General features: G+C 40.1%; 1 protein-coding gene across 5 annotated transcripts in view; it reads left to right on the top strand.

Moving 5' to 3' along the window:
* The first annotated feature begins 3,969 nt into the window (after nt 1–3,969).
* Nucleotides 3,970–25,960, top strand: part of MTDH (metadherin) — a 75,619-nt gene continuing 53,628 nt past the window's right edge. For all 5 annotated transcript variants that reach the window (XM_053558529.1, XM_053558533.1, XM_053558530.1 and 2 more), the window contains exons 1-2: nt 3,970–4,712; nt 20,437–20,538. In XM_053558529.1, coding sequence (XP_053414504.1) covers nt 4,332–4,712; nt 20,437–20,538 — 483 coding nt within the window. In that variant the 5' untranslated portion in view covers nt 3,970–4,331. The remainder of the gene's footprint in view (nt 4,713–20,436; nt 20,539–25,960) is intronic.

Raw genomic sequence — 25,960 nt, forward strand, 5'->3', positions numbered from 1 at the left:
TTTGCAGTTTGGCCAGGGCTGGGTTCGAACCCTCCACCCTTGGTATACGGGGCCGGCACCCTACCCACTGAGCCATACGAGCCACCCACATTAACGTGTTCTTATGAGAAGGGATATCAGAGACCTCTCGTGCTCTCTCTCTGCCTCAGGAGAACACAGAGAGAAAGTAGATATTTGCAAGTAGAAAGAGGGCCTTCATTAGAACCCACCCACACTGCCACCCTAACTTGGACTTCCAGGCTCCAAAACCGTTTAAGCCACCCAGTCTGTGGTATTTTGTTATGGCAGCTGGAGGAAACCAATACATGCAGTACTCTAAGAAATGACTACACAGTATACTGACAAGAGTCAACAGCAGTGGGAGGTCTGGGTTCTAGTCAGCGCTCAGCCAACCTGACTCTAGGGTATGATGTTTAACCTTTGGAAGCTCAGGAAGCAATCATGGATATTCACAAAGTTACAAGTATGTTCATGACAGAATTGCATTTAATAGCAAGAAACAGTATGTTAAAGTATAGTAGAAAAAGACAATAGACTAGCCTGCCATTAGAAATGATACTGTAGGGCTGGGTGCAGTGGCTCAAGCCTATAGTCCTAGCACTCTGGGAGGCCAAGGTTGGTGGATTGCCTGCACTCACTGTTCGAGATCAACCTGAGCAAGAGTGAGACCCTGTCTCTAAAAGTAGCCAGGCCTTGTGGCAGGTGACTGTAGTCCCACTTACTCAGGGTGCTGAAGCAAGAGAATCCTTCGAACCTAAGAGTTTGAGGTTGCTGTGAGCTGTGACCACACGGCATTCTACCAAGGGCAACAAAATAAGACTCCTGTCTCAAAAAAAAAAAAAAAAGATACTGTATTAATCATGCAAACCTGTAAGAAAAACTTTTGCTAATTAACATCAAGACATGCAGTATCAAAAAATCTTGTTCTGCGAAATCACAGACTGGCAAAAACTTTGACTGAAATCCCATTAGTGAAAATAGAACTCAGTCATCTCACTTTTGTTAGGATCTGAGCCGTATGAGTTACTTTTTTTTTTTTATTGTTGGGGATTCATTGAGGGTACAATAAGCCTGTTTCGTATGAGTTACTTTTTAAAAACTTTTCTGAACTGCTTTACTGGAGTATAACTGACCCTATCTAATTAAACTGCAAAACATAAAGTATACTATTTGGTAAGTTTTGAAATAAATATGTATCTGTAAAACCATCATCACAATAAAAATAATGAATACATCCATCACTCCCCAAAATTTCCTGGTGCCTCTTGGTAATCCCTCCCTCTATATCTCCTTGCTCCCCACCCGCATCCTCCAATAAAAACAAATTTGCTTTCTGTCACCATAGATTAGTTTGCATGTTCTAGTTTTATATAAATGGACTCTTTTGAATATGTACTCCTTTTTTGTCTACCTTCTTTCAGTCAACTAATTACATTGAGATTTATCCATGTTGTTGCATGTATTTATAGTTCATTCCTTTTTATTGAGTGGCATGCCAATGTGTGGGTCACTCCTAGAATAAAGTCCTTATATCCAGCCCAGGTGCAAAACTTCAGTTAAGGGGTTTCAAACACAACATCTTAACTTTGTCACTTACAAGGAATTAGGATTTCCAGTCTGCTTAGGATTCCCACAGACCTGATATTAACTCCTTTACATTCTTTGCTTTGAGCCTTTCAAAACATTGCTTCATTTAAATTTTACCTAAACTCCACCCTGCTGTAAATGAATAAAGCTAACTTTGCAGGACTATAGGTGTTCATGGTGGATTTTATCAGATAGGCTTTATTAGTTGACATGCATGTTCAGGACCATATTAAGTGCAAGTCAGTAAACAGTAAATATGACTCCATTTTGTTTTTAAAATGTAAACACATGGAAAGACAACAAGAAAGTTATGTATGAAAAATGAGGGCCCAGTGCCTGTAGGTAAGTAGTTAGGGCGCTGGCCACATACATTGAGGCTGGCAGGTTCGAACTCGGCCTGGGCCTGCTAAACAACAATGACAACCGTAACAAAAAAAATAGCCAGGCATTGTGGCAGGCTCCTATAGTCCCTTTAGCCCCAGTCCCAATTCTCCTAGAGAACTGCGTAAGCCTTAGAGTTTGAGGTTGCTGTGAGCTGTGATGCCACAGCGCTCTACTGAAGGCCCATAGTGAGATTCTGTCTCAAATTAAAAAAGAAAAACAGAAAAATGAGTTTATCTGTATTAACAAATACAGTAACCATATTTTTGGTTTTTTTATTTTTAAGATTAAAGGACAGTCACAGAAAAAAAAGAAAGGTGATTGATTTACTGAATCAAGACTTACTAGTCTACCAAAGGGACTGGATATCCGAGTATAATTACTGTAAAAAGTGTAATTCCTAAGTCCACAGGTGTTAATCTAGAATAGTCAGTGGAACTTCATAGACTATCATGACCCTTCATGTCTCTGGAACCCAAATATACAGGTAGGATTATAAATCTTATTTCACAATTATAAGGATAATTTAGAAACTCTTAAGAGTTAAAGCAGGTCCTGATGACATCTTCTAAGTTTTTGGCCTTGTAATTTAGTCTATAATTATAAGCCTGTATAAAACTTAGCAAAAGTAGTTTATTTTTACTATTTATTCTTTACAAAACTCCCTTCCAACCATTAATCACAGCATGCATTACAACACCATTGGAAAATAGGTCAAGATACTTCCTAATAGATTTTTGGCATTCAGTGCTAATATTACCCGTGTTATATTCTTTAAGAAAGCCTGTATTTAGTTCGATTAAGACACTTGTTTACGGCTTGGTGCCCGTAGCACAGTGGTTACGGCGCCAGTCACATACACCGAGGCTAGCAGGTTCGAACCCGGCCCAGGCCCGCTAAAAAACAATGACAAATGCAACAAAAAATAGCCAGGCGTTGTGGCAGGCACCTAGTCCCAGCTACTTAGGAGGCTCAGGCAAGAGAATCGTTTAAGCCCAAGAGTTGGAGGTTGCTGTGAGCTGTGACACCAAAGCATGCTACCGAGGGCGACATAGTGAGACTGTCTCAAAAAAAAAAAAAGGACACTTGTTTGCATGCTAATTATCATTTAATGATAAGACAGTTTTCTTACACAAAAATGGAATTTTAAAACCCACCAGCACCCTCCAGACATTTTCTTTGTGATCAAAATCTGAAAAGCAATTCCATTCCTTCTATCGCTGCATCCCACAGATGGTCAACACAGAAAATAAAAATAGGATTTTGTAAAACTCTTTTTGCACTGTATAAAAGCTTAAAATAAAACACAACGAAAAAGCTACCTCTACATGTAAATACAATCTAATGTGCTTCCTCTTATTTCTTATTAAAGCTACAAATGAAAAGAATAGAGCCGCCCACCAGCTTTCCAACTTGTGAATAGTGGGGACTAACAACACTGAGGAGAAAGAATGAATGAATGAACGCGCCCTAGCCAGGCTGGCAAATGGCAAGTACACAGTGGGCCCTAATGAGAAATATCCACTTTGTGAATTAAACCTAGGCCCTGCAGTAAGAGTGTCCGGCTTCAGTTCAGACTCCGCTGAGTTCACTCTAGAAGCACCCAGCGGACCAATGTCCCCTGGGAGTAAAAGCCACTTCCATCCCAACACCACTGCCGAAAAAGAACGAAAGCCCTACAACTACCGGGTCGACTTTGACCTAGACCCGGTGACCTGGTTCCTCACTCTTCACCCTCCTCCCCCCGCCCGCCCCCACACTCATTCCGAGCGCCACGTCTCCTAGCTCCGCGCCACCAGCCACCCGGCGGAGGCTTCTCCCACACAACCCCTCCCAGTCCCAGGTCCAGGGTCACCCGTTCCCAGGTTCCGCGTCTGAACCAGGCCCAAAGAGCCAACGCCAACCGCAACAACCGCGCCTTTGCTCCAACACCGCCCTGTCCGCCCGACCACGCCCACGCCCACGTGACGGTCATGCCACGCCCATCGGAGTCCACGTGATCCGCGATAGTCCCCGCGCGCGGCGTGGATCGCGGCCTGAGCCGCCATTGTTCCGCCCGGGGAGGACAGCGGGGCCTGGCGCTGGCGCGGAGACGCCGCTTAGCGGCGGCCGCTGGAGACACTCCCTCCCGCCTGCCCCCCTCCTTCTGGCGGCGGCGGAGTGAGGCTGACTAGGGGAAACCTGGGAGCCCCCTCTCCCCTCCCCGCGGCGACAGCGGCCTATCCCCGGCTCTGGCGCGAGGGGCGGCCGCGATGCGCTCGGCCTGAGGCTGCCCGGCCCAGCCCCTCCTCGCTTCCCTTGACTAGTCCGCGGCGTCTCGGCGCCCCAGCGTCATCCTGCGAGTACCCCTGACAGGAGGGAAGATGGCTGCGCGGAGCTGGCAGGATGAGCTGGCCCAGCAGGCCGAGGAGGGTTCGGCCCGGCTGCGGGAAATGCTCTCAGTTGGCCTAGGCTTTCTGCGCACCGAGCTGGGCCTCGACCTGGGGCTGGAGCCGAAGCGATACCCGGGCTGGGTGATCCTGGTGGGCACGGGCGCGCTCGGGCTGCTCCTGCTGGTACTGCTGGGCTACGGTTGGGCCGCGGCTTGCGCCGGCGCCCGCAAGAAACGAAGGAGCCCGCCCCGCAAACGGGAGGAGGCGACAGCCGCGCCGGCCGCGGCCCCTGACGACCTGGCCTTGCTGAAGAACCTCAGAAGCGAGGAGCAGAAGAAGAAGAACCGGAAGAAACTGCCTGAGAAACCCAAAGTGAGTAGGGGAGGAGAAGCGGTAGAATAGGGGCTAGTGCGGCGGGCAGGCTAGGACAGACCCTCGAGCTAGGGCAGGCCGAGCCTCAGCTGAGAAGGGGAAAGAGAGGGGTTAGTCGAGGGGCACATCTCCCAAAGTGGAGGTGATAGGTGGATGTGTTGTTTTTGGGAATGGGGAAACCCAGGAAGTATAGGACGGGTGGCAAAGATCAGTTTCCAGGAAGGAAGTTAGAACATCTGGGGGTCCCCTTAAATAAGTGCCCCGGGTCAAACCCTTTTCGGAAAACTTGACCGCTGGAGTAACGTCCCAACCTTCCTTAAGATCTGCGAGGTAGTTTGTATATGCAGGGTAGTGGCATCGTAAGGCTGGGAAGTTACTGAAAGACTGCGCTTGGAAGACCGATGTCTATCTCAAGTCACATTGAGACGGTAGCCAGTGGAGGAAATACGGTGACCTAAAAACTCCGGGGCTTACAGAGGATTAAAGGTGCCCACGTCTAGACGTGCTTCCATTTTAGTTGGGACTGTTAGAGGGAAATGGTTGCCCACTCATGTTCTGTGAATGTGGCCAACTGAGACCGGAACAGAAGCAAGGCAAGAAAGAATCGGTTACCTAATATACTTCGGGGTACATGGCCCTATGAGAAAAAGATACAGCGAGTTCCGCGAAGTGGTCTGTGGTACACCCTACCGTGTGGGAGGTTTATGAAGTAGAGTAAAAGGGGATGACAGGGCAGAATGGTGAAAGCTGAGAGGGGAATTCAGGCAGCGATTTACTGAGCCACGTGTGGAAATGCAGAGAGCATCACATCGGTTTTATCAAGCCTTCGTGTTTTACTTCTGCGTTCTTTATTGCCATTCCCATGATATCTATCATAGGTTTTTATATTTTTAAAAGACTTTACAGTTGAGCAAATTAAGACTGTGGAAGGGTGTGCAGAATTGAAAACAGCTTCTAACCTATTTTTATAACCACTGAATTAAGTGCTTTACCTTCTCAGTACAGTTCTGTAAGCCATTACCAGGGCCTTACTGTGTAAGTGTGCTCTGGTGTTTGGTGAGCAGGCAAGGTATACACATAGGAGAGTTAATCATGGGGACAGATTCATAATTACAATTTTACGTAGACTGATAGGTACTATAAAGTTTGAACAAAATGTGTGGAGGTTGGAAGACATTCTGTTGGAGGTCTTCAGGAAAGTTATTGGAGGAAATGGGGATTGAGTTCAAACTAAGAGTACTGCAGGTAATAGTATAAAAAAGTACACTACATTAGAAATGTGACAGGTCACAGTGCGGTATTAGGCCTAGATAAGCATTCACATTTTGTCTGCTGATTAAGAAGTTGTAAGATAAGGGGCAGTGCCTGTGGCTCAAAGGAGTAAGGTGCCAGCCCCATATACCAGAGGTGGCAGGTTCAAACCCAACCCCAGCCAAAAAAAAAAAAGATGTAAGATACATTCGAAACCTAGAAAAGGGCACAATTTTGTTAATGAGAATACTCCCTTAAGTTAGGAGAAGAGAAAATAGAAACAATTTGGAGCATACATGATTTAAAAATTTATAGAGAGCATCAGGGATTATCAAACATAATGTTATGGTGGAAATCGAGATCCTGGCTCCAAAGTAAGGGAAGAAGGGCCATGCGCAGTGGCTCATGCCTGCAATCCTAGCACTCTGGGAGACCTATGAGGGAGTATCCCTGGAGCTCAGGAGTTTGAGACCAGCCTGAGCAAGAGCAAGACCCCATCTCTACTAAAAGTAGAAAAATTAGTCAGTTATTGTGACAGATACCTGTAGTCGTAGGTACTCAAGAAGCTGCGGCAGGAGGATGACTTGAACCCAGGACTTCAAATTGGCTGTGAACTAGGCTGATGTGCTAGCCCAGCAGGCTAGCCCATGACAGAGTGGGACTGTCTCAAAAGAAAAGGGTTGGGGGGAAGAAGGTAATCTTGAAAAACACACATTAAGCATAAGCCTGTGTCTGAAGCAGGTTGTAAAAATTTCAAAGCCCTATTTGGGACATCTAAAATTTCAAATAGACTTGAGTCAAGAAACAGGTGCTCCAAGAGCCCATCTGAAGTGCATCATAACGCTCAGATGACTCATCTGAAGAAGGAACACAAACTGGTGAATGCTTATACAGTGTCGTGGAAAATGGTCATTAGACTTCAGACTTACCCTCTCCTTTTCATCTGAATTAAGGAAATGGAAAATGAATAAAGCTAGTGTTACATTTATGTAGTAGAGAATGGGAAGACGGGGTGGGTGAGTATTAATCAAGTGAGAAAGTATCTTTGCCTACACAGTGTTTAAAATGTATTGGAGAAGTTTAGTTTAATTGACATTTACAAAATTGTGGCTTTCTAACTTTTTTGACTGCAATCCACAGTAAGAAATATTTTAACAATACACACCCAAAACTGGGGGGGGGTTGTTTTTTGTTTTTTTTTGAGACAGAATCTCAAGCTGTCGCCCTGGGTAGAGTGCTCTGGTGTCACAGCTCACAGCAACCTCAAACTCTTGGGCTCAAGCAATTCTCTTGCCTCAGCCTCCTGAGTAGTTGGGACTACAGCCACCCGCCACAACGCCCGGCTATTTTTTTGTTGCAGTTGTTTAGCTGCCCTGGGTTGGGTTCAGAACCTCCACCCTCCATGTATGTGGCTGGTGCTGTAATCACTGTGCTATGAGCGCCGAGCCAAAACTTTTTTTTTTTTTTAATATTTTTTGTGACCCACAAAATTGGTTTCACATTTAATTGTGAGACATGACCTACAGTTAGAAAAAACTACTATTTTACAAGGCTAAGAAGTATTTTGTAATTTTACTGCCTTCAATCTGTAAGATAGTGCCTACAAATTGAAGGCAATAAAATGGAATACAGTATTAGTATATCTCACTGTGAAGGAGATACAAAAGTAAAAGCTCAGTTTCTCCCTGGGAGGTTTTTTTTTTTGTTCTAGTTGTGGAAAAAGATATACTTGAAAATTTAACAATACAACCTTAGTGTGGGTCCAGGTGGGCTTGACAGGCCTTATCACAGAAGTGGCTCTCACAGTAGGTAGGAGCAAGATAGTGGGAGGGGGCTGAGAAGCAGCAGAGGGCCAGGGATTGGAGGAAGACTTAGCGCTGTCAGCCTGGCAGAAATGAGGAACTCTCAGGTTGAGTAAGGCATTTAACCTTTCTGTGTTTAGCTTATCTTGTTTATAAGTTAGAGATCTTAGATGAGTTAAAATACTACAGCATTCTTCAAGTGTTATCTCTGTATAATTGCAATAGAGTCACTTTGAATGCTTGTTAAAATGAATAGATTCCTGAGCTCCACCATAGATCTTGTAAATTCAAAGTCTTTGATGGATGCAGGAAATCTACCTTTCTAACAAGTTCTGTTGGTGAATCTTTGCCTGTTAGTTTGAAAATCACTAGAATAGGGCTATAAGATTTCTTAAGTGGAGCTATGTATAATCTTATAATCCATCTCTTTATCACTGCATCATCTGATATACATTTTAGGATATATTTTGATTCAAGTGGATTTAGTGATATAAATTGCTACAGTTTCTTTCAAAGGACATTACATATTGTTTTAAAACATATTGCTTAAATATAATTTTTACTTTCATCGTTTTATTCCATTATTTTTAGCTTTTTCTTAAATCATTCCAATTTTGCTCCCATTGTCAAAAAAATTTTTTTTTTTTTTTTTTTTTTTTTTTTTTTTTTTTTTTTGAGACAGTCTCAAGCTGTTGCCCTGGCCACATAGCTCACAGCAACCTCAAACTCTTGGGTTTAAGCGATTCTCTTGCCTCAGCCTCCCAAGTAGCTGGGACAACAGTGCCTGCCACAACACCCAGATATTTTTCTTGTTGCAGTTGTCATTGTTGTTTTTCAGCTGGCCCAGGCCATATTTGAACCCGCCAGCCTCGGTGTTTGTAGCCAGAACCCTACCCATTGAGCTACAGGTGCTGCCTTCTAATTGATTTTTATTTGTAGAGTATATATAACTTTTTTATTTGAAGAGTAGATTTAACTTTTTTAAATCTGTATTTACTTCAGCCTAAGCATTTTTGGAAATTATTTTATCAATATGGTTTTTATCCCCTAATAAAATCTTGTCATATGTCTTTTAGAGTATAAATTGTGGTTTACTCCCTTATTAAAAGGGAGGGGGGCCTTTTTCATTGGACTTAGTCCTTGCCATTTTTGGAAATCATCGTTGTATGTATTTTTCCATGACACCTAGTTTGGTGCGGGCATTACCTAGTCACTCAACAAATAACTTTCTGCTTGATTTTTTTTTTTTTTGAAACAGAGTCTCACTATGTCACCCTTGGTAGAGTGCTTTAGTGTCACAGCTCATAGCATCCACAAACTCTTGGGCTTAAGCGATTCTCTTGCCTCCGCCTCCCAAGTAGCTGGAGCTACAGGCGCCTGCCACAACGACCAGCTATTTTTTGTTTGCAGTTGTCATTGTTGTTTAGCAGGCTCAGTCCAGGCTTCAACACGCCAACCTCAGTTTATGTGGCCAGTGCCCTACCCACTGAGCTACCTGTACCGCCTTTTGCTTGATTTTTTATCTGAATAATGATGAGATGGATGTGAGAGCTCAGATAACTGGTATATAATAATCATTGCTCTATATTGTTGCTCATTTTAGTGAACAAGTAATTCATATATGAGTGTAGGAGTTTTTATAAAGATTAGTATAATTGTCAATGTAGCTTAGCTTGGATAGTAAAAGGAGAGTGTTTCCTCTTGTTTGCTACTATATAACTTTGCACAGTGCTTAAAACTCAAAACAGGGCGGCGCCTGTTGCTCAAGGAGTAGGGCGCTGGTCCCAAATGCCAGAGGTGGCAGGTTCAATCCTAGCCCCGGCCAAAATCCAAAAAAAAAAAACTCAATAATTACTGAAAGTATAATACACTAAAGTGTCCCACCAAAATATTTATACAGCTTGCTCCTATTCTTTATGCCTGGTAAATAGGCATTTCTTTTTAATTGGGGATTCATTTGAGGGTACAATACGCCAGGTTACACTGATTGCAATTGTTAGGTAAAGTCCCTCTTACAATCGGTAAATACCATTTGAGTGAACATTTTATTTCTGCAATAGAAGATGGCTGTTTGCCTCATCTGGCTATCATTTTGTGAGGTCCATTCTAATATATGTATTACAGTCATGTGCTCCTAATAATGTTTCAGTCAACAATGGACCCTGTGTATGATGTGGCCCCATAAAAGTATAATATTTTTACTGACTTTTTCTGTGGTTAGATACACAAATACTTGTCATTGTGTTACAGTTGCCTACACTATATACCACAGTAACATGCTATACAGGTTTGTAACCTAGGAGCAAAGGCTGTACCGTATAACCTAGGTGTGTAGTAGACTATACCATCTAGGTTTGTGTAACTACACTCTGTGATGTTTGTACAGCAATGAAATCACGTAAGTGTGAGATTCTCAGAGTATATGCAATGTCTTATGTGGTCATTACTTCTGTTCCAGTTTCAGTGCCACTGCTCTACTTTAGGACTTTTATTACCTTTTGCTTAGACTGGTCTAATGTCCTACCCGGTTTTCCTGCTTCCAGTGTCTTGTTGCTAATCTTTTCTACCCACTCATGTCAGTTGAATATTTGGAAAACCAGCCCTGATCATATGACTTTCTTAAATGTTCACATCTTTTCATTCTGTGGCCCTCAACACACACCCCCACCTACCATTACTGGTCTGTGGCCTATTAAGAACCAGTAGGAGGTGGGCTGTGGGCAAGTGAGTAAAACATCTGTTGTATTTACAGCTGTTCCCCATCACTTGCATCGCTGCCTGTGCTCCACCTCCTACAGGCATTAGTAGCTAGAATTCTGCTGTAACCCTGCTTGTGCCTGCAAGGGATCTAGGTTGCACACTCCTTGTGAGATTCTAATCCATTCCCCCACCCCCTCCCCATCAAAAAATTCTTCCATGAAGCCAGTTCCTGATACCAAAAAGGTTGGAGACTATTATTGTCAGTAGTTCCCCTATCACCTGTTGAATAAAATCCAGAGTCTAGGGTGGCGCCTGTGGCTCAGTGAGCAGGATGCCAGCCCCATATACCAGAGGTGGTGGGTTCAAACCCGGCCCCGGCCAAAAAAACTGCAAAAAAAAAAAAAAATCCATAGTCTGTAATATCACTCAAACCCCTTATATCTCTATACCAATTTCTCCCTGTCCTTCAAGGCTCAGCTGTAGTGCTGCTTCAACTATAAAGCCGCCTTTAGCTCCTGAGCTAGTTGTGTTACTTGTAACACCTACCATAGAAACTGTGCAGTTGCTGTATTTTTAGATCAAAATGGTGTAATGTCACCATTTAATGTGGTTCTAATAGTCATTCAGCAAGCATATGAGCATCTGTTAATTTATATTAGTAGCATACAGCACAGTGCTAGTCGTTTACACACATAAAAGGTACTTTATAAATAGTAATGAAAGGCCTCATATGGTGTTTTACACTTGGAATCCCAACACTTTAGGAGGTCAAGGTGGGAGGATCACCTGAAGAAAAGAATTTGAGACCAGCCTGGGCAATATAGACCCTGCCACTTAAAAAAAGTAGTCTAACAGATCAATATAGTGAATTTGTTGTTTTAATGTTCTTTTTTCTTTAACCTAGTTATTATTTGCAGTAGTTTTGTAAAGGTGCCACAACTTTTAATTAGTACTGAACTAGTGCTGCAAGGAAAAACCAAGGTTAGGTTCCTATAAGCCTCTGGCCACAGTATTTTCTTTTTTTTTTTTTTTGTAGAGACAGAGTCTCACTTTATGGCCCTCGGTAGAGTGCCGTGGCCTCACCCAGCTCACAGCAACCTCCAACTCCTGGGCTTAAGCAATTCTCTTGCCTCAGCCTCCCAAGTAGCTGGGACTACAGGTGCCCGCCACAATGCCCGGCTATTTTTCTGTTGCAGTTCAGCCGGGGCTGGGTTTGAACCCACCACCCTCAGTATATGGGGCCGGCGCCCTACTGACTGAGCCACAGGCACCGCCCTGGCCACAGTATTTTCATCAGCCAATCACTACATGCCCTTATTTTACATTGGTTTATTTTTAAAGACATCTTAATATGCTTGATTGATTAACATTGAACTCATTACCAGCAGCACTAGAACCATATCTGAACAAAGCTTATTTAATGTACACATTTTCTTTTTTTTTAATGTACACATTTTCTTTGTAAGGTATGTTACAACCTTCATACACTTAGGAACACTAGGCCCAGGGGTCCTCAAACTATATGGCCCACAGGCCACATGCGGTGGTGTGATTGTATTTGTTCCCATTTTGCAAAAAAAATAAAATAAAATAAAAAATAAACTTCTTTCCATGGTCGATGTGGTCTAGCACGTGCTTTTCTTTCTAAGGTTTTTTTTTTTTTTTTTGAGACAGAATCTCACCGTATTGCCCTTAGTAAAGTGCTATAGCATCACAGCTCACAGCAACCTCAAACTCTTGGGCTCAAGCTATTCTCTTGCCTCAGCCTCCCTAGTAGCTAGACTACAGGCTATGTTCGTTTGTTTGTTTAGCAGGCCTGGGCTGGGATCAAACCCACCACCCCTAGTGTGTGTGGCCAGGGCCCTAACCACTGAGTACCAGCGTTGAGCCTCTAAGTAGTTTTGAGTTAGTTTCCTTTCATTTGCTACTTCCAGCTACACCGATCTTTTTTCAGTTCTTCCAACTCCTTCAAAACCCAATGCCTTTATATGGGAGCTTTGGTTAATACTTCTGGAGCAACTTCCCCACCACAATTATCATTAGTCTTTTTAGCTCTCATCTTAAAAGTCATTTTCCCAGAAAATCCATTCCTGATCATCCTACATGAAATAGGGATCCAGTTTTGTTTTCTCTCTCAGCCTCTTGTATGTTTCCTTCATAACAGGTATAGTTTGTAAATTATTTGTTTACTTATCTGTTTGCTTTTGTGGGGTTTCCCTCCTACCCCCAGATTGTAAGCCAGTGGGAAATAGTATCTGATATGTAAGAACTTTTGGTAATTATTTGTTGAATTAATGCTGACTGAAGTGGCTAAAATGACATCTCATAGTTTAATTGGATATTGAATTGGATATCTGTTACTGAGCTAAATAAATTTATGTCTTAATATATTCCCAGTAGAATTGTGGGTTTTAAAAAAATTCCTAGGTTAAAAAAAAAAAAAAACAACTTCTTAGGTAATGGTTTTGCTGATCAGTAAATTATATCACTTAACCATCTATAGGATTTTCTTTTTACCTGTAAGTCACTGTCTTTCTGAGTTTAAAAGAATAGTCATTTGATTAAAAAATGCCAAGTGATAGACAAAATAAATATTTGTGATTTTACAGAAGAGTTAATCCTAAGATTCAGAGACCTATTCATAGAACAAAAACGTTTCAAGGCAAAACATTATCCTGATTTCTAATCTAAGAACGTGTTATTTTTACTCTACCTCTCTGGCTTCAGTGGCATGTTCCAGGATATTAAATTGTATTCAAAGAACAAATCCAATTTTCACAGTGAGTTATAACTTTTGTTACTGCTTTTAAAATTTACTTTTAGAGTCAGAAGTTTCTATTAAAAATTATAATGACCTTTACAAAAGCACCAGAATTTTGGCTCCATTTGTTTGGTTATGTGGCAGGACTTTTTCATTTTATTCTGCCATAGGCCTAGCATGAAAGACCTTTAATAGTTCTGACAGAAAAGACCTTTCTTTAATAGTTGTGCTCATCTTAGATATTAAGAATAGCAGTAAACCCTTAGAACATTCATTTCTGTTGTGCTTTGGTATTACTAATGAGTGCATTATTTTTCAAGGTTGTGAAAGCCTTGATGAAAGTATTTTTGAATTATTTAAGCACAATTTAGAGATGTGAAGAATTGGTATTACTTAAAATTTGTTTTCTTTCCAGCTGTGCTAGTAGTTTTCAAACTGTTTTCCTGGAATGCCAGGCTTCCAGAGGCATCCATCTGTATCTGAGAAAGGAATGGCATGGATGTGTGTCTACTGTATCACTTAAATAGTCTTTATCTCAGCGCCCATCAGATATAAAATCTTGAAAACCCATACTTATATATATACCTACATATATTTTAGAGGTCAGCTTTAGTATAATTTGGCCACATGACAGGTATTGTCATCTCCCCATCTCATAAAAGTAACCCTGAGCATCCCTGATATAGTCAGCTAAAAGATAGTTTGGGATTCGCAAAAAGAGTTGAATTTTTGGCTGGTTGTATTTTTGATCTTCACCACTAAAGGAAATATCTCAGGGAATATAGGAGGATTTTGCAAATTTTAAGCATAGGTCACATTTATAAGATTGTTCTCCTAGTTATTGAGAGTTTAAAATTGAGATTAAACTTAAAAATAAGTAGATAAATTACGATGCCACGAGCTGTAGTTTATGTGTATGTTTAGTTTATGTAATTGATGTGTACGCAACATTTGGCAGGGAAAAACACAATTTGTTCTTTTGAACAAACTGACAAGAAATTGTTCTATCTGATTTTGTATCAGAACTTTTCATAACCAAAACAAAGAAACTGAGCAGGAGTAGGTTTGTTCATTAAATGCATGTAATATACCTAGCAAATGTTTGGAAATCGTTAATTATTGTTAGACTATCTTATAGAAAGATGATGCTTTTTCTGAATTTCCTAGTATCTTACCTTTTATCTTTTTATCATGAACATAATATGTATGCATATGTGTCTTATATGCTAAGTATAACTTCCAGCCAATAAAATTGAGACTTTAGTAAAGTAGCAACATGTCCAGGTTGACACACGTTTGGAATTTCAACCCTGGTCTCTCAGTTTGCCTTCAAAACTCTTGCGAGTATGAGGGCAGGTATACCTTTTGTCTTGTATCTTAGTATGTGTTATTATATACCTGTCTGTCTTTGCTAGGTTCTAAGCTTCTTTTTTTTTTTTTTTTTTTTTTTTTTTTTGTAGAGACGGAGTCTCACTTTATGGCCCTCGGTAGAGAGCTGTGGCCTCACACAGCTCACAGCAACCTCCAACTCCTGGGCTTAAGCGATTCTCCTGCCTCAGCCTCCCTAGTAGCTGGGACTACAGGCGCCCGCCACAACGCCCGGCTATTTTTTGGTTGCAGTTTGTCCGGGGCCGGGTTTGAACCCGCCACCCTCGGTATATGGGGCCGGCGCCCTACCGACTGAGCCACAGGCGCCGCCCGGTTCTAAGCTTCTTAAATGCAGGGATTGACCCTTATTTCCCTTTCTTTCAAAGTTTTGAGGGTTCTCCATATCATTCTACTTAGTATTAACTTACTGAACAGTAAGTAAGTGAACCATGGGTGTATGTTATGTCATTTTCTTAGAAAACATTTGTTTTTTCCACAAGAAAGATTACAGCATGTCTCTAAAGCAAGCCTGGACTATTTTTAACTTCTGAGAGGATATATTTACTTATCATTTGTAATTCATTAATTTCCCAGAAGAGTTTGTGTCTGGAGCATTGGGCCTGACAGCTGCACATCTAGGCCCTATTGATCATCAGCACTTAATATTTGAGCTTGCCAGTATGAAGAATGACCCAAATGCTTGATCATGGGATAGAGGGTATGGGCCATGATAGCTTTGGAGAGGAAAGGATATTAGAAGGGAAAATACTGTTTCTTGAGCAAGTATGCTTTCATATGTTCTCTTCCTTGGTGTAAATCTGAAAAGAAATCTGTAAGACAAGTACATACATTTCTCACATTTACCGTTGATGGAATTGAGGATTAAGTCGAAAAATGCTTAAAATCACAGCAATTAATTTTGGAAGTTGGGCCTTACTCCCAGGTTTGTATAATAACTCTAACGTCCATGGGGGGTTTTCCCCCCCTTCTAGTTTTTAAACCTAAGAAGTTTTCAAATAATTTTAAGTTATATTCTTTACATTTTGTGGCTATAAACAAAATTTACATAGCTAAGTGAAAATGGGGTTTTAAATGATTTCATTTTAGAAGTCGGTGTTAAACCTTACATATCCTTACCTCAGATATAGTTTTTTTGCAAGTTAGAATCAGTTAACAAGACTACTCAAATGAAGTAGAAGTTTATTATTCTGAACTTTAAAACTCCTTGAGGGCAGATTCCTTTTGCACATCTTTATTTCCACAGTCCCTATCTGAGTGGCTGGTACTGAATACTTAATAAATGAATGTTTATGGAATTATATAGAATTAATAAAGTGAAGATTAAGATAAACAATTTTATTTTTTTGAAATCAAGAATCATAAAATAAGCTTCTGCTCTCCTGTTATGTGGCCCTGTCTTCATTTTCTTCAGATGTGTAGATATCTTCATTCTGGTTTATTACCTCCCCAGCCAACACTCAACACACACACACACACACACAAAATTCTTTTGTGGATGTTTTGTTTTGTTTTGTTTTTTCTTTTTTTTTTTTTTGTAGAGACAGTCTTACTTTATGGCCCTCAGTAGAGTGCCGTGGCCTCACACAGCTCACAGCAACCTCCAACTCCTGGGCTTAAGCGATTCTCCTGCCTCAGCCTCCCGAGCAGCTGGGACTACAGGCGCCCGCCACAACGCCTGGCTATTTTTTGGTTGCAGTTTGGCCAGGGCCGGGTTTGAACCCGCCACCCTCGGTATATGGGGCCAGCGCCCTATCGACTGAGCCACAGGCACTGCCCATTGTGGATGTTTTTTAAAAAAGGATCAAGTGGAGGTGTGAAGGGAGTTAGGATAATAAGGTAAACATGGCAATAGTTACAAGGAGTTTATCCATATAAATGATTATAGATTATATCATTTTTCTATTATTGGTTGATTTTTCACCAAATTTGAAAGACATCTTTGGTCTAACTTCAGATCCAAATTGTATACTGTATACAAAATTTTTTGATTGGCTAGAGAGGAAGAACCCAGAGTTCTCCAGAGAATTTTGGGGTAGGGTACAATGGGAGGCCTATATAATTGCTGATCTACAGAAATCTACTTTATATATGAAAGTTGATTAGAGAAAACATTACCTTCGATATAAAACCTATTTGATAGTAACAAGGGTAAACCCATTGGATTAGTTGGTTTGCAATTGATTACTTTTCATGTGAGCAGATCTGTATCATCTCCCACTTAGGGATTTGTTAATTTATATATGGTTATTGATTTTCCAGGACAAGGCCTTGACTATCTAGTAGCAGAATAAAAGAACTGATTGGTGCTACTGTGTAAAGGAGAACCAGCATAGTGTATTCTTTTTTTCTTGCTACTCAAGAATTCTGTTGACTTCACTCTTGGGATAGAAGGCTTATTGTTTCATGGTATCAGCCTTTTGTGGGGACTTGGTGAGTCTGCAATCCCAGTAGTGATGAGAGCTATGTAAATCCCAAGAGTTAGTAGAAAATTTGAAGGTTTGCTTTAGGCCAAAGAGAACAGCCACAGTTAGAGCCGTTACATAGGTTAATGATGCAAAGAAGAAATTAACATGGGCACAGGTAGGCTTGCTAATCATTTCAGAGCCAATAGAAATGGAAATTGGGTGTTCTGGATCTTGAGAGTGCTGTTGGTCACTGTTTGAGGACTTCAGAATTAGTATTTGAAAGGAAAGATTGTTTCATCTTTCATAAGGAGGCTACATTAGTAGTGTTTGCAATTGGTCTCAGATAAATGGCATTGAGCTTTTATAGTAAGTTTTTTGTTTTTTTGTTTTTGAGACAGTCTCAAGTTGTTGTCCTATCCTGGGTAGAGTGCCGTGGCATCACAGCTCACAGGACCTCAAACTCCTGGGCTAAAGCGATTCTCTTGCCTCAGCCTCCCAAGTAGCTGAGACTATATGCGCCCGCCACAATGCCTGGCTATTTTGTGATGTTGTTGATGTTATTGTTGTTGTTGCAGCATTGTTGTTTTAGCAGGCCCGGGCTGGGTTAGAACCCGCCAGCCCCAGTGTATGCGGCTGGCAAGCCCTATCCACTGAGGTACGGGTGCAGCCTTTAGCAAGTTTTTTAAGGCAGTTTTGACTACTTAACTTCTCATCTTTTAGCATGAGAAATTTAAATTTAATTTAAATTTAGTAAAGTTAAATGATTCAGTGTAGTCATCTGTGTGAGTACAATGGAAGTGGTATGTAAGTGACTATGATGGATCCTGAGGGGATTAGTTAAATGAAGTTTTGTGATTGTAAGCTTTCTGAGATGCCAGTTGAAGAGATGGGAAACTGGAATTGAAACTAGAAGATTTTTCAATTGGTTGTCAGGCTTTTGTGGAAAGTAACTACAAGAAATCAAAAAAGGTTAGTTAGGGTAGAGAGGATAGTGTGAACTAAGAAGTAACATGTGAGAATGGACCAGAAAGTAAGATGATGGTACTAGAAAGTAGAATTAGCCAGGCACAGTGGCTCATGCCTATAATCCTGGCAGTCTAGGAGGCCAAGGTGGGTGGATTGCTTGAGCTCAGGAGTTCCAGACCAACCAGCCTGAGCAAGAGCAAGACCCTGTCTCTAAAATTAGACAGGCAATGTGGTAGGAGGCTGAGGCAAGAGGAACACTTGAACCTAAGATTTGAGATTGCCGTGAACTATGACGCACTCCACCAAGGGCAACAAAGTAAGTCACTGTCTCAGTTTGATGAAAGTACTTCAAATTGTATATAGAACCAGCACATTGTACCCCATAAATGCATTAATGTACACAGCTATGATTTAATTAAGAAAATAGAAACTTTTATATTCCTGAAATTGGAATATATTCTGAAGTTTCTTACTTTTCCCCATGCACTGCCTCCCTCCCACCATAGACATATATAACAAAGAGAGATTAGAAGAGGCAAAACATCACAGAGGAAAGAAAACCAAATCAAGAGTGAGGAAACCCGAGGCCTGGCTGGTGGTTCATGCCTGTAATCCTAGCACTCTGGGAGGCCGAGGGAGTAAATTGCTTGAGTTCAAAGGTTCAAGACCAGCCTGAGCCAGAGCAAGATCCCCATCTCTAAAAATAACGGGGTGTTGTGGCAGGTGGCTGTAGTCCCAGCTACTGGGGAGGCTGAGGCAAGAGAATTGCTTAAGCCTAAGAGTTTGAGGTGGATGTGAGCTGTGACGCCACGGCACTCTACCAAGGGTGACAAAGTGAGACTCTATCTCAAAAAGTGAGGAAACCAGTTTTGGCATTAGCTGTCTGTCTTTAATAAGTTGCTTAAGACCCAGCAGATTAAATTTGGATTAATTAGAAATTTAATCAGTTAAAAGACAGCTTTTGTTTTGATTTTTTTTCTGCTACAAATCTTTGGAAAGCCTACGAATTGGATTTTAGAACATAATGCTCTCGTTTTCTAACTTTGTGTCTCTGATCATTTTAACAAATGTAGGTAAAGTCACATTGTAGAAACTTTGACCATTCATGTTATTTTCTTGAATATAGCTGTGCTGTAATGAGTAAGTAGTCTGGTAAAAGTCTGTTGTGCAAGAACTGAAATAAAATGCCATTGGAATTAATATGTTGATTTGCTAACATTATTGTATTGAATTAGAGGAGAATGCATAGCAGAAAGAAGTGTTAGGATTCAGAAAGGTTATAATACAGATACCTAGTCTATATTCGTCAAACTCCTTGATCTATATACATTTCTGGTGATGAGGCACAGAAATGATTTTTTTTAATCTGATTAAAAGCCAGATTTGATAATCACAGATTTGAGTCTGTCGTGAACACCTCTTAGTCCTATCGTTTTGTTTTAGGACTATTAGGAAAGCTGAGATAACCTTTTTAGGCTGTGGCAATGGGTTGGAAAAGCTGCTTTATCCCAGAATAGCAGAGTCAATATAGAATTAGAGGAAACATTAGAAATAGCTAACATTTGTTTGTGTACAATGTTTGGCTGCTTTTGTGCTTCAAATAGAGGACTTATATAGTTGCAATAGAGTTTATGTAGCCAACAAAATCTAAAAAATATTTTTTATCTGACCCTGTAGAGAAAAATTTTGCTGACTTTTGGATAGATAATACATACCATTTTATAGATGTAGAAATAAAGCTCAAAGAAGTGATTCATGTGACCAAAATATATGTACCTCCGTAATATTCTGAAATTTAAAAAAAATTAAAAATAAAATAAAGTCTCTAGGCTGGGCACAGTGGCTCACGCCTATAATCCTAGCACGCTGTGAGGCCAATGTTTGTAAACTGCCTGAGCTGAGGAGTTCAAGACCAGCCTAAGCTAGAACTAGACCCGGTCTCTAAAAATAGCCTGGCGTTGCGACAGGTGTCCCAACTACTCAGGAGGCTGAGGCAAGGGGATCACTTGAGCCCAAGAGTCTGATGTTACTGTGAAGTATGACACCGTGACACTCTACCAAGGGTGACAAAATAAAAACTCTCTCAAAAATAAAACGAAATGAAATAGTCTCAAAGATAATGAGAGAAGTGTTGTGAGATTGCACAGTTAATTGGTGGTCAAAGTGCAAATGCCATTTAGTTATCCTTTTAACTGCCACCAGTCTATTACCTGGATGAGATTAGAAAATTTGTGACACAGATTTTGTTGATGAGTTCATCATATTTCTGTTACAAAAAATTGTTAAGGGCAATAGTCCATAAAGTCTTAGATAACATTGGTATACAAAACCCTTTTTAATTTCGATCAGAAATAGATTTTGGTTGTAGCATATTCTTTTTCCTGAATATAAATCTTTTGTTTGATCTGCTAAGCTGTTTGATAATACGATGCATTTTGTTGCATATGCAGCCAAACGGACAGACTGTCGAAGTGGCCGAGGGTGAAGTTGTCCGAGCTACTCAAAGCGTAACAGCAAAGCAGCCACCAGAGATAGACAAGAAAAATGAAAAGGTAAGTTGGGAGCATGTGAAATTGTATGCAAGGTTCTTAATAAATAGAGTGACATAAAAATGGTGGTTTCCCATTTTATAAGATTGTATGTATATCCCTCATTTAAGGGAAACTCCGAAAATCTGAAATAGTGGATGGGTGGTGAAAGTTTAGGTTATTTTTTTAGTTTTTGGTTTTTTTTAAGGAAGGTTGTATTGCCAAGTATTTCAACATTGCTGTGGTATTAAGTATTCATTGCTAATAACAATGTATTCACTACTTGAGCATCTTTTGTATGAGTAAGGTTCCAGAGATACAAAATACCTCTGATTCAAAAATGGAATTGTGTTCCTTTGTGAACAGAGTGTGCCTCCAGCATAAAAAGCTTACCAAAATTGTCTGCTGATACTTAGTATTAAAATAGATTTCTGTTTTATTGGCGGCAGAATCATTTACTTATTAGACACAGTTTGGCTTTACCAAAAGAAGTGTTCTATACTCAGGTCATTATTAAAAAGCATGGGTATGTGCTTTGGTTTGGATATACAATATTCCAAATAGGACAATATATCATAACCCAAAAGTGGTACATTCTTAAGATTTTATATTTTCCAGTTGATGGTGTTAGAACTGACCCATTTTTACTTGACTGAATCTAGTTTGGAAGTAGGCAAAATAAATAAGAAACTTAACAGCGGTTCCTTCTACTGTGAGAAGGTAACTTTTTATTCAGTTCCTTTATCTACATTGAATCACCTCTCTTCCTTTTTTTTTTACTCTGTGCATGCATAATGCCTTTTCAGGACACAATAAAAAAAAAGAAAATCACTGGTAAAGTAAGTGATTTCTAGGAACCAGGGTGCAGCAGCTCTAGCCTCATGGAAGAATGGTATATGAAATAATTGCTACAGTTCCTTAATGTTTTCAATTTCAAAGTGTCTTTGAAGAGGGCGGCGCCTGTGGCTCAGTCGGTAAGGCGCCGGCCCCATATACCGAGGGTGGCGGGTTCAAACCCGGCCCGGCTGAACTGCAGCCAAAAAATAGCCAGGCGTTGTGGCGGGCGCCTGTAGTCCCAGCTACTTGGGAGGCTGAGGCAAGAGAATCGCTTAAGCCCAGGAGTTGGAGGTTGCTGTGAGCTGTGTGATGCCATGGCACTCTACTGAGGGCCATAAAGTGAGACTCTGTCTCTACAAAAAAAAAAAGTGTCTTTGAAGAATTCCTGTAATCACTTCTGCTGTAACCTAGTGAAATTGGTCGAGAGCCAGGAACAGCTGCAGGTAGATGGGCTTGAAAGGAAGGGTTGTTTGGGAAAGAAATTTTTGTTTGACTTTGCCTTTGGCAGAAAAGTAAATAGTAAATGACTTTGCGTTAACAAATAAGCATATAATTTATGGATTGTAAGTTTACAGAGTGAATACTTGATATGCCTAATATAAATTTACATGTCTCCGACATAATGTTTTCTTGTTCCTGGGCTTTCTGTTAGTGAACAATTTATACCAGTATTTTTCAACATTTTTTATCTCACAACACACTTCTATAGTTAAACTTCTGAGGCACACTTTTTTTGATCCCCCTCCCCCCCAAAAAAAAAGAGTAAAAAAGGAATATACTTACTGTGCTTTGAACTTCCTTTGAAAATAATTAAATTAGTGATCTTTAAAAATGTTCACAGCACACTTGGTGAAAATCACCGATTTATATTTATTTACTCCTGCTTCCATTCTCTTAATTATACTGAAAACTTGTAGTTGGGATAAATAAGTAACTACCATTAATTTCTTACTGCTTAATCATATATAGATTAAGTGTAACAGGGTATAAAATTGCAGTTTAAAGTTTATAATAATCATTCTGAAATTTCTTGTGGTAGGAAATAATTTTAATGATTGACATTTACGAAGTATAATATAGCAGGTACCATGCAGGGTGATATATGTGGGTTATGTGTGAATATATTTACAAATCTAGTAGGGACAATTTAGTGAGCACTTACTAGGTGTACTCTTAAGACTTTGTAGACATTATAAAAAATAATTTATGACATTAGTTATCCTCACAAGAGCTCTGAGGAAGTAGTTTTATAGCATCTTACAAGTGAGAAACCTAAGGCTTACGTTAAATAAGCCATGTATAATCCATTCTAACCCAGACCCATCCGAGGTCAAAATCTGTACTTTTTACTGCCCTAAATTATTTCTAATCCTTTCAGAAACATTGCCAGACAGATAGTAATAGCCCCATTTTATAAATAAGACCTCTGAAACCTAGAAGGATTTTGTGATTTCATTCCTTTTATATAGTTTCTAAACTGGGATCTGAACGAAACTTATTCTGACACTGTAGCCTGTGCTCTTTCTATCAGGTGACAGGCTTTTGGTTGCTGTTGCTTTTTCAGTACAAAATTTCTCCCTTTGGTTTGTTTCCTATTTTATACTTTTTGAATGATGACAAATGCTATAGCTCATGGCTTTTTTGCCATCCTACATTTGGAATTTATGCTTTTTAACTTGATTAGTTTAAGTAGCTTTCATTTTAATTCTTTTTTTATGTTGTACTGTGTGTGTTTTTGTATATTTTAAATAGATGGGGTTTTTTTGACTTGTTAACTTTCTTTACAAAAAAAACTTATCTTAGATATACTGAGGTACCTTAATGTCCATTATCTTATATTTTCCTCTTAGAGCCACATTGTAGGCACTTTAAGAGGTACAATTTTGTAGTATAATTATACTCTAAGCTGTGATATTGATTACCTTGCCCTGTCAATTAAGTCTTATAGATAAAACTTTGTCTAGAAACTGTATATGACAACAGCTATAGATATTAGGTCTAGAAATCAGGTTGAACAACCACAGCCTTCTAGGTCTTCATTTGGGCTTGAAGGTAAGTGCTTCATTGATGTTAGTCTCTAGTAGAGTATGCACAGGACCATTAACCAAGCTGAATGCACTGTGCTAATAGATATTAATGAGAAAAAAGAAATATAAGATGTTCTTAATCCTCAGAGGGATTACAGTCTAGTTAAGGCAAGGCAAGCAAAGAGAAGTTATCTAGTAACATAAAGTGGTATCAGGTATTTATAGGAAAAAGGTTATCCTACTTGGGTAGCCAGAAAAGATTGACTTAATTGGGCTCTTAAGGATGGAAATGATATTTCAGTAAAAAGAAGTGGGGAAGCCAATTTTGGAAGGGTGGAGAAAAAATGAACACAATCAGACATTATTTAGTTAAAACACATGGACATATTCAGACATAGGTCTAGACAAGTTTGGCTAAGGTGAGATGGGACATGATAAAAACTTAGATATGTTCAGCTGGCAGCAACATTTATGATTAATCAGTTTTGCATCTCTGATTATAAGGGTCTAAATTCAGATAGAAATGTAAAGATTTCTAGTAAGAGAAACAACAGAAGCAAAACACATACATTTGGATCACTACCAGGTTGTTGGAATAAATTGGCCATTGGTATCCACTGAAGCCCTAATATTATTCATTAGAAATGTATATATTAATGAGGTCTTACATTTTTATGATGCAACACAATTTACAAAATATTTTCACATCTCTTAATCCTGATGACCAACTCGTGGCAGGGCAGGGATATTATCATTTCTTTTATCTAGCTCAATAAAAAGAGTTTAGTGGCTTGCCCAAGATCACATAGCTGATAAGTAATGCTCCTGAACAGTTTTCAAAGTATGGTCATTGAACCTCTGAGAAGGGGCCCGAGGTACCCTTTCATTGACCCCCTAAAGGTAGAAGTATTTGCACAGTAACTATGACACTATTTGCCTTTTACACACTGTTGATGATTGTACTGATGGTACAGAAGCAATAGTTGGTAAAAGTGCTGTCTCCTTAGCATGAGTCAAGACACTCAAACTGCCAGTACTCGTCGTATTCCTAACTGCCATGTATTCATAGTAATGGGGAAAAGCTGTTTTCACTTGTTATCGTTGATGAAGTAGTAAAAATGATTATTTTATTAATCAGCAGTTCTTAAATACATACTTTTTAATTCTGTATGATGAAATGGAATATGCATAAAGTATGCTACATACTGAAGGAAAATGGTTGTCTTGAGGGAAAATGGGTGTATGATGACTTATTGCTGAACTATTATTCACTTATGTCATATTACTCCATTTTTACTTGAAAGAATAACTGATAGAGAAGTCATGGTTATTCAGACTTGGGTATTTGCAAATATTTTCTCAAAAATAAACAAGATGATCCTGTCACTTAAAGGAAACTGGTAGTATTTGCTGCACATGATAAAATGATTTTTTGCCATGTGAAAATTAGGAATTTGAAAAAATTTTATCTAAAACTATGAACTACAAATTTCTGATGACATCAGTTGTGATAATAACAAATGTGGGATTTTGGGCGGTGCCTGTGGCTCAGTCGGTAAGGCGCTGGCCCCATATACCGAGGGTGGCGGGTTCAAACCCGGCCCCGGCTGAACTGCAACCAAAAAAAAATAGCTGGGCGTTGTGGCGGGCGCCTGTAGTCCCAGCTACTCGGGAGGCTGAGGCAAAAGAATTGCTTAAGCCCAGGAGTTGGAGGTTGCTGTGAGCTGTGTGATGCCATGGCACTCTACCGAGGGCCATAAAGTGAGACTCTGTCTCTACAAAAAAATTAAAAATAATAATAATAAAAATTAAAAAAAAAACAAATGTGGGATTTTTTAATGTTTTAAATTTTGGGAGTTCTGTTCAACTCAGTAAACAAGTATTTTCCATTTGACCAGTGCTTTTGTGTTAACAAAATCATACATAAAAGATTTGTTCAAAGTGCAGAATAAGCCGATGGATTTTTCTTTCTTTTTTTTTTTTTTTTTTGAGACAAACTCTCACTTTCTTGCCTTTGGTAGAGTGCCGTGGCATCATAGCTCACAACATCCTCAAACTCCTGGGCTCAAGTGATCCTTTTGCCTCAGTTTTCCTATTTTTAGTAGAGAAGGGGTCTCACTCTTGGTGAACTTGTGACCTCAAGCAATCCACCTGCCTTGGCCTCCCAGAGTGCTAGGATTATAGGGGTGAGACAATTACAGGCTTGAGCCACCGTGCCCTGCCCCTCACGCCCAGCTTAAGCCCATGGATTATAAATTAGTGTCTAGAAAGTTCACTGATGCAGTTTCACATTCCACATTGCAACAACTTTTAAGAAATTACTGCTTTTCAGGTCTGGTGGCTTATCTTGTAATCCTAGCACTGGAGCTGAGGTGTTTGAGACCAGCCTGAGCAAGAATGAGACCCCATCTCTACTAAAAATAGAAAGAAAAAAAAAAACTAGCCGAGCGAAGTGGACAGGCACCTGTAGTCCCAGCTACTCAGGTGGCCAAGGCAAGACCATCACTTGAGCCCAAGAGTTTGAGGTTGCTATGAGCTATGGTGTCACATCACTCTACCCAGGGCCACAGAGTGAGACTTTT

The sequence above is a fragment of the Nycticebus coucang genome, chromosome 13 (assembly GCF_027406575.1).
Source record: "Nycticebus coucang isolate mNycCou1 chromosome 13, mNycCou1.pri, whole genome shotgun sequence".
Lineage (NCBI taxonomy): Eukaryota > Metazoa > Chordata > Mammalia > Primates > Lorisidae > Nycticebus > Nycticebus coucang.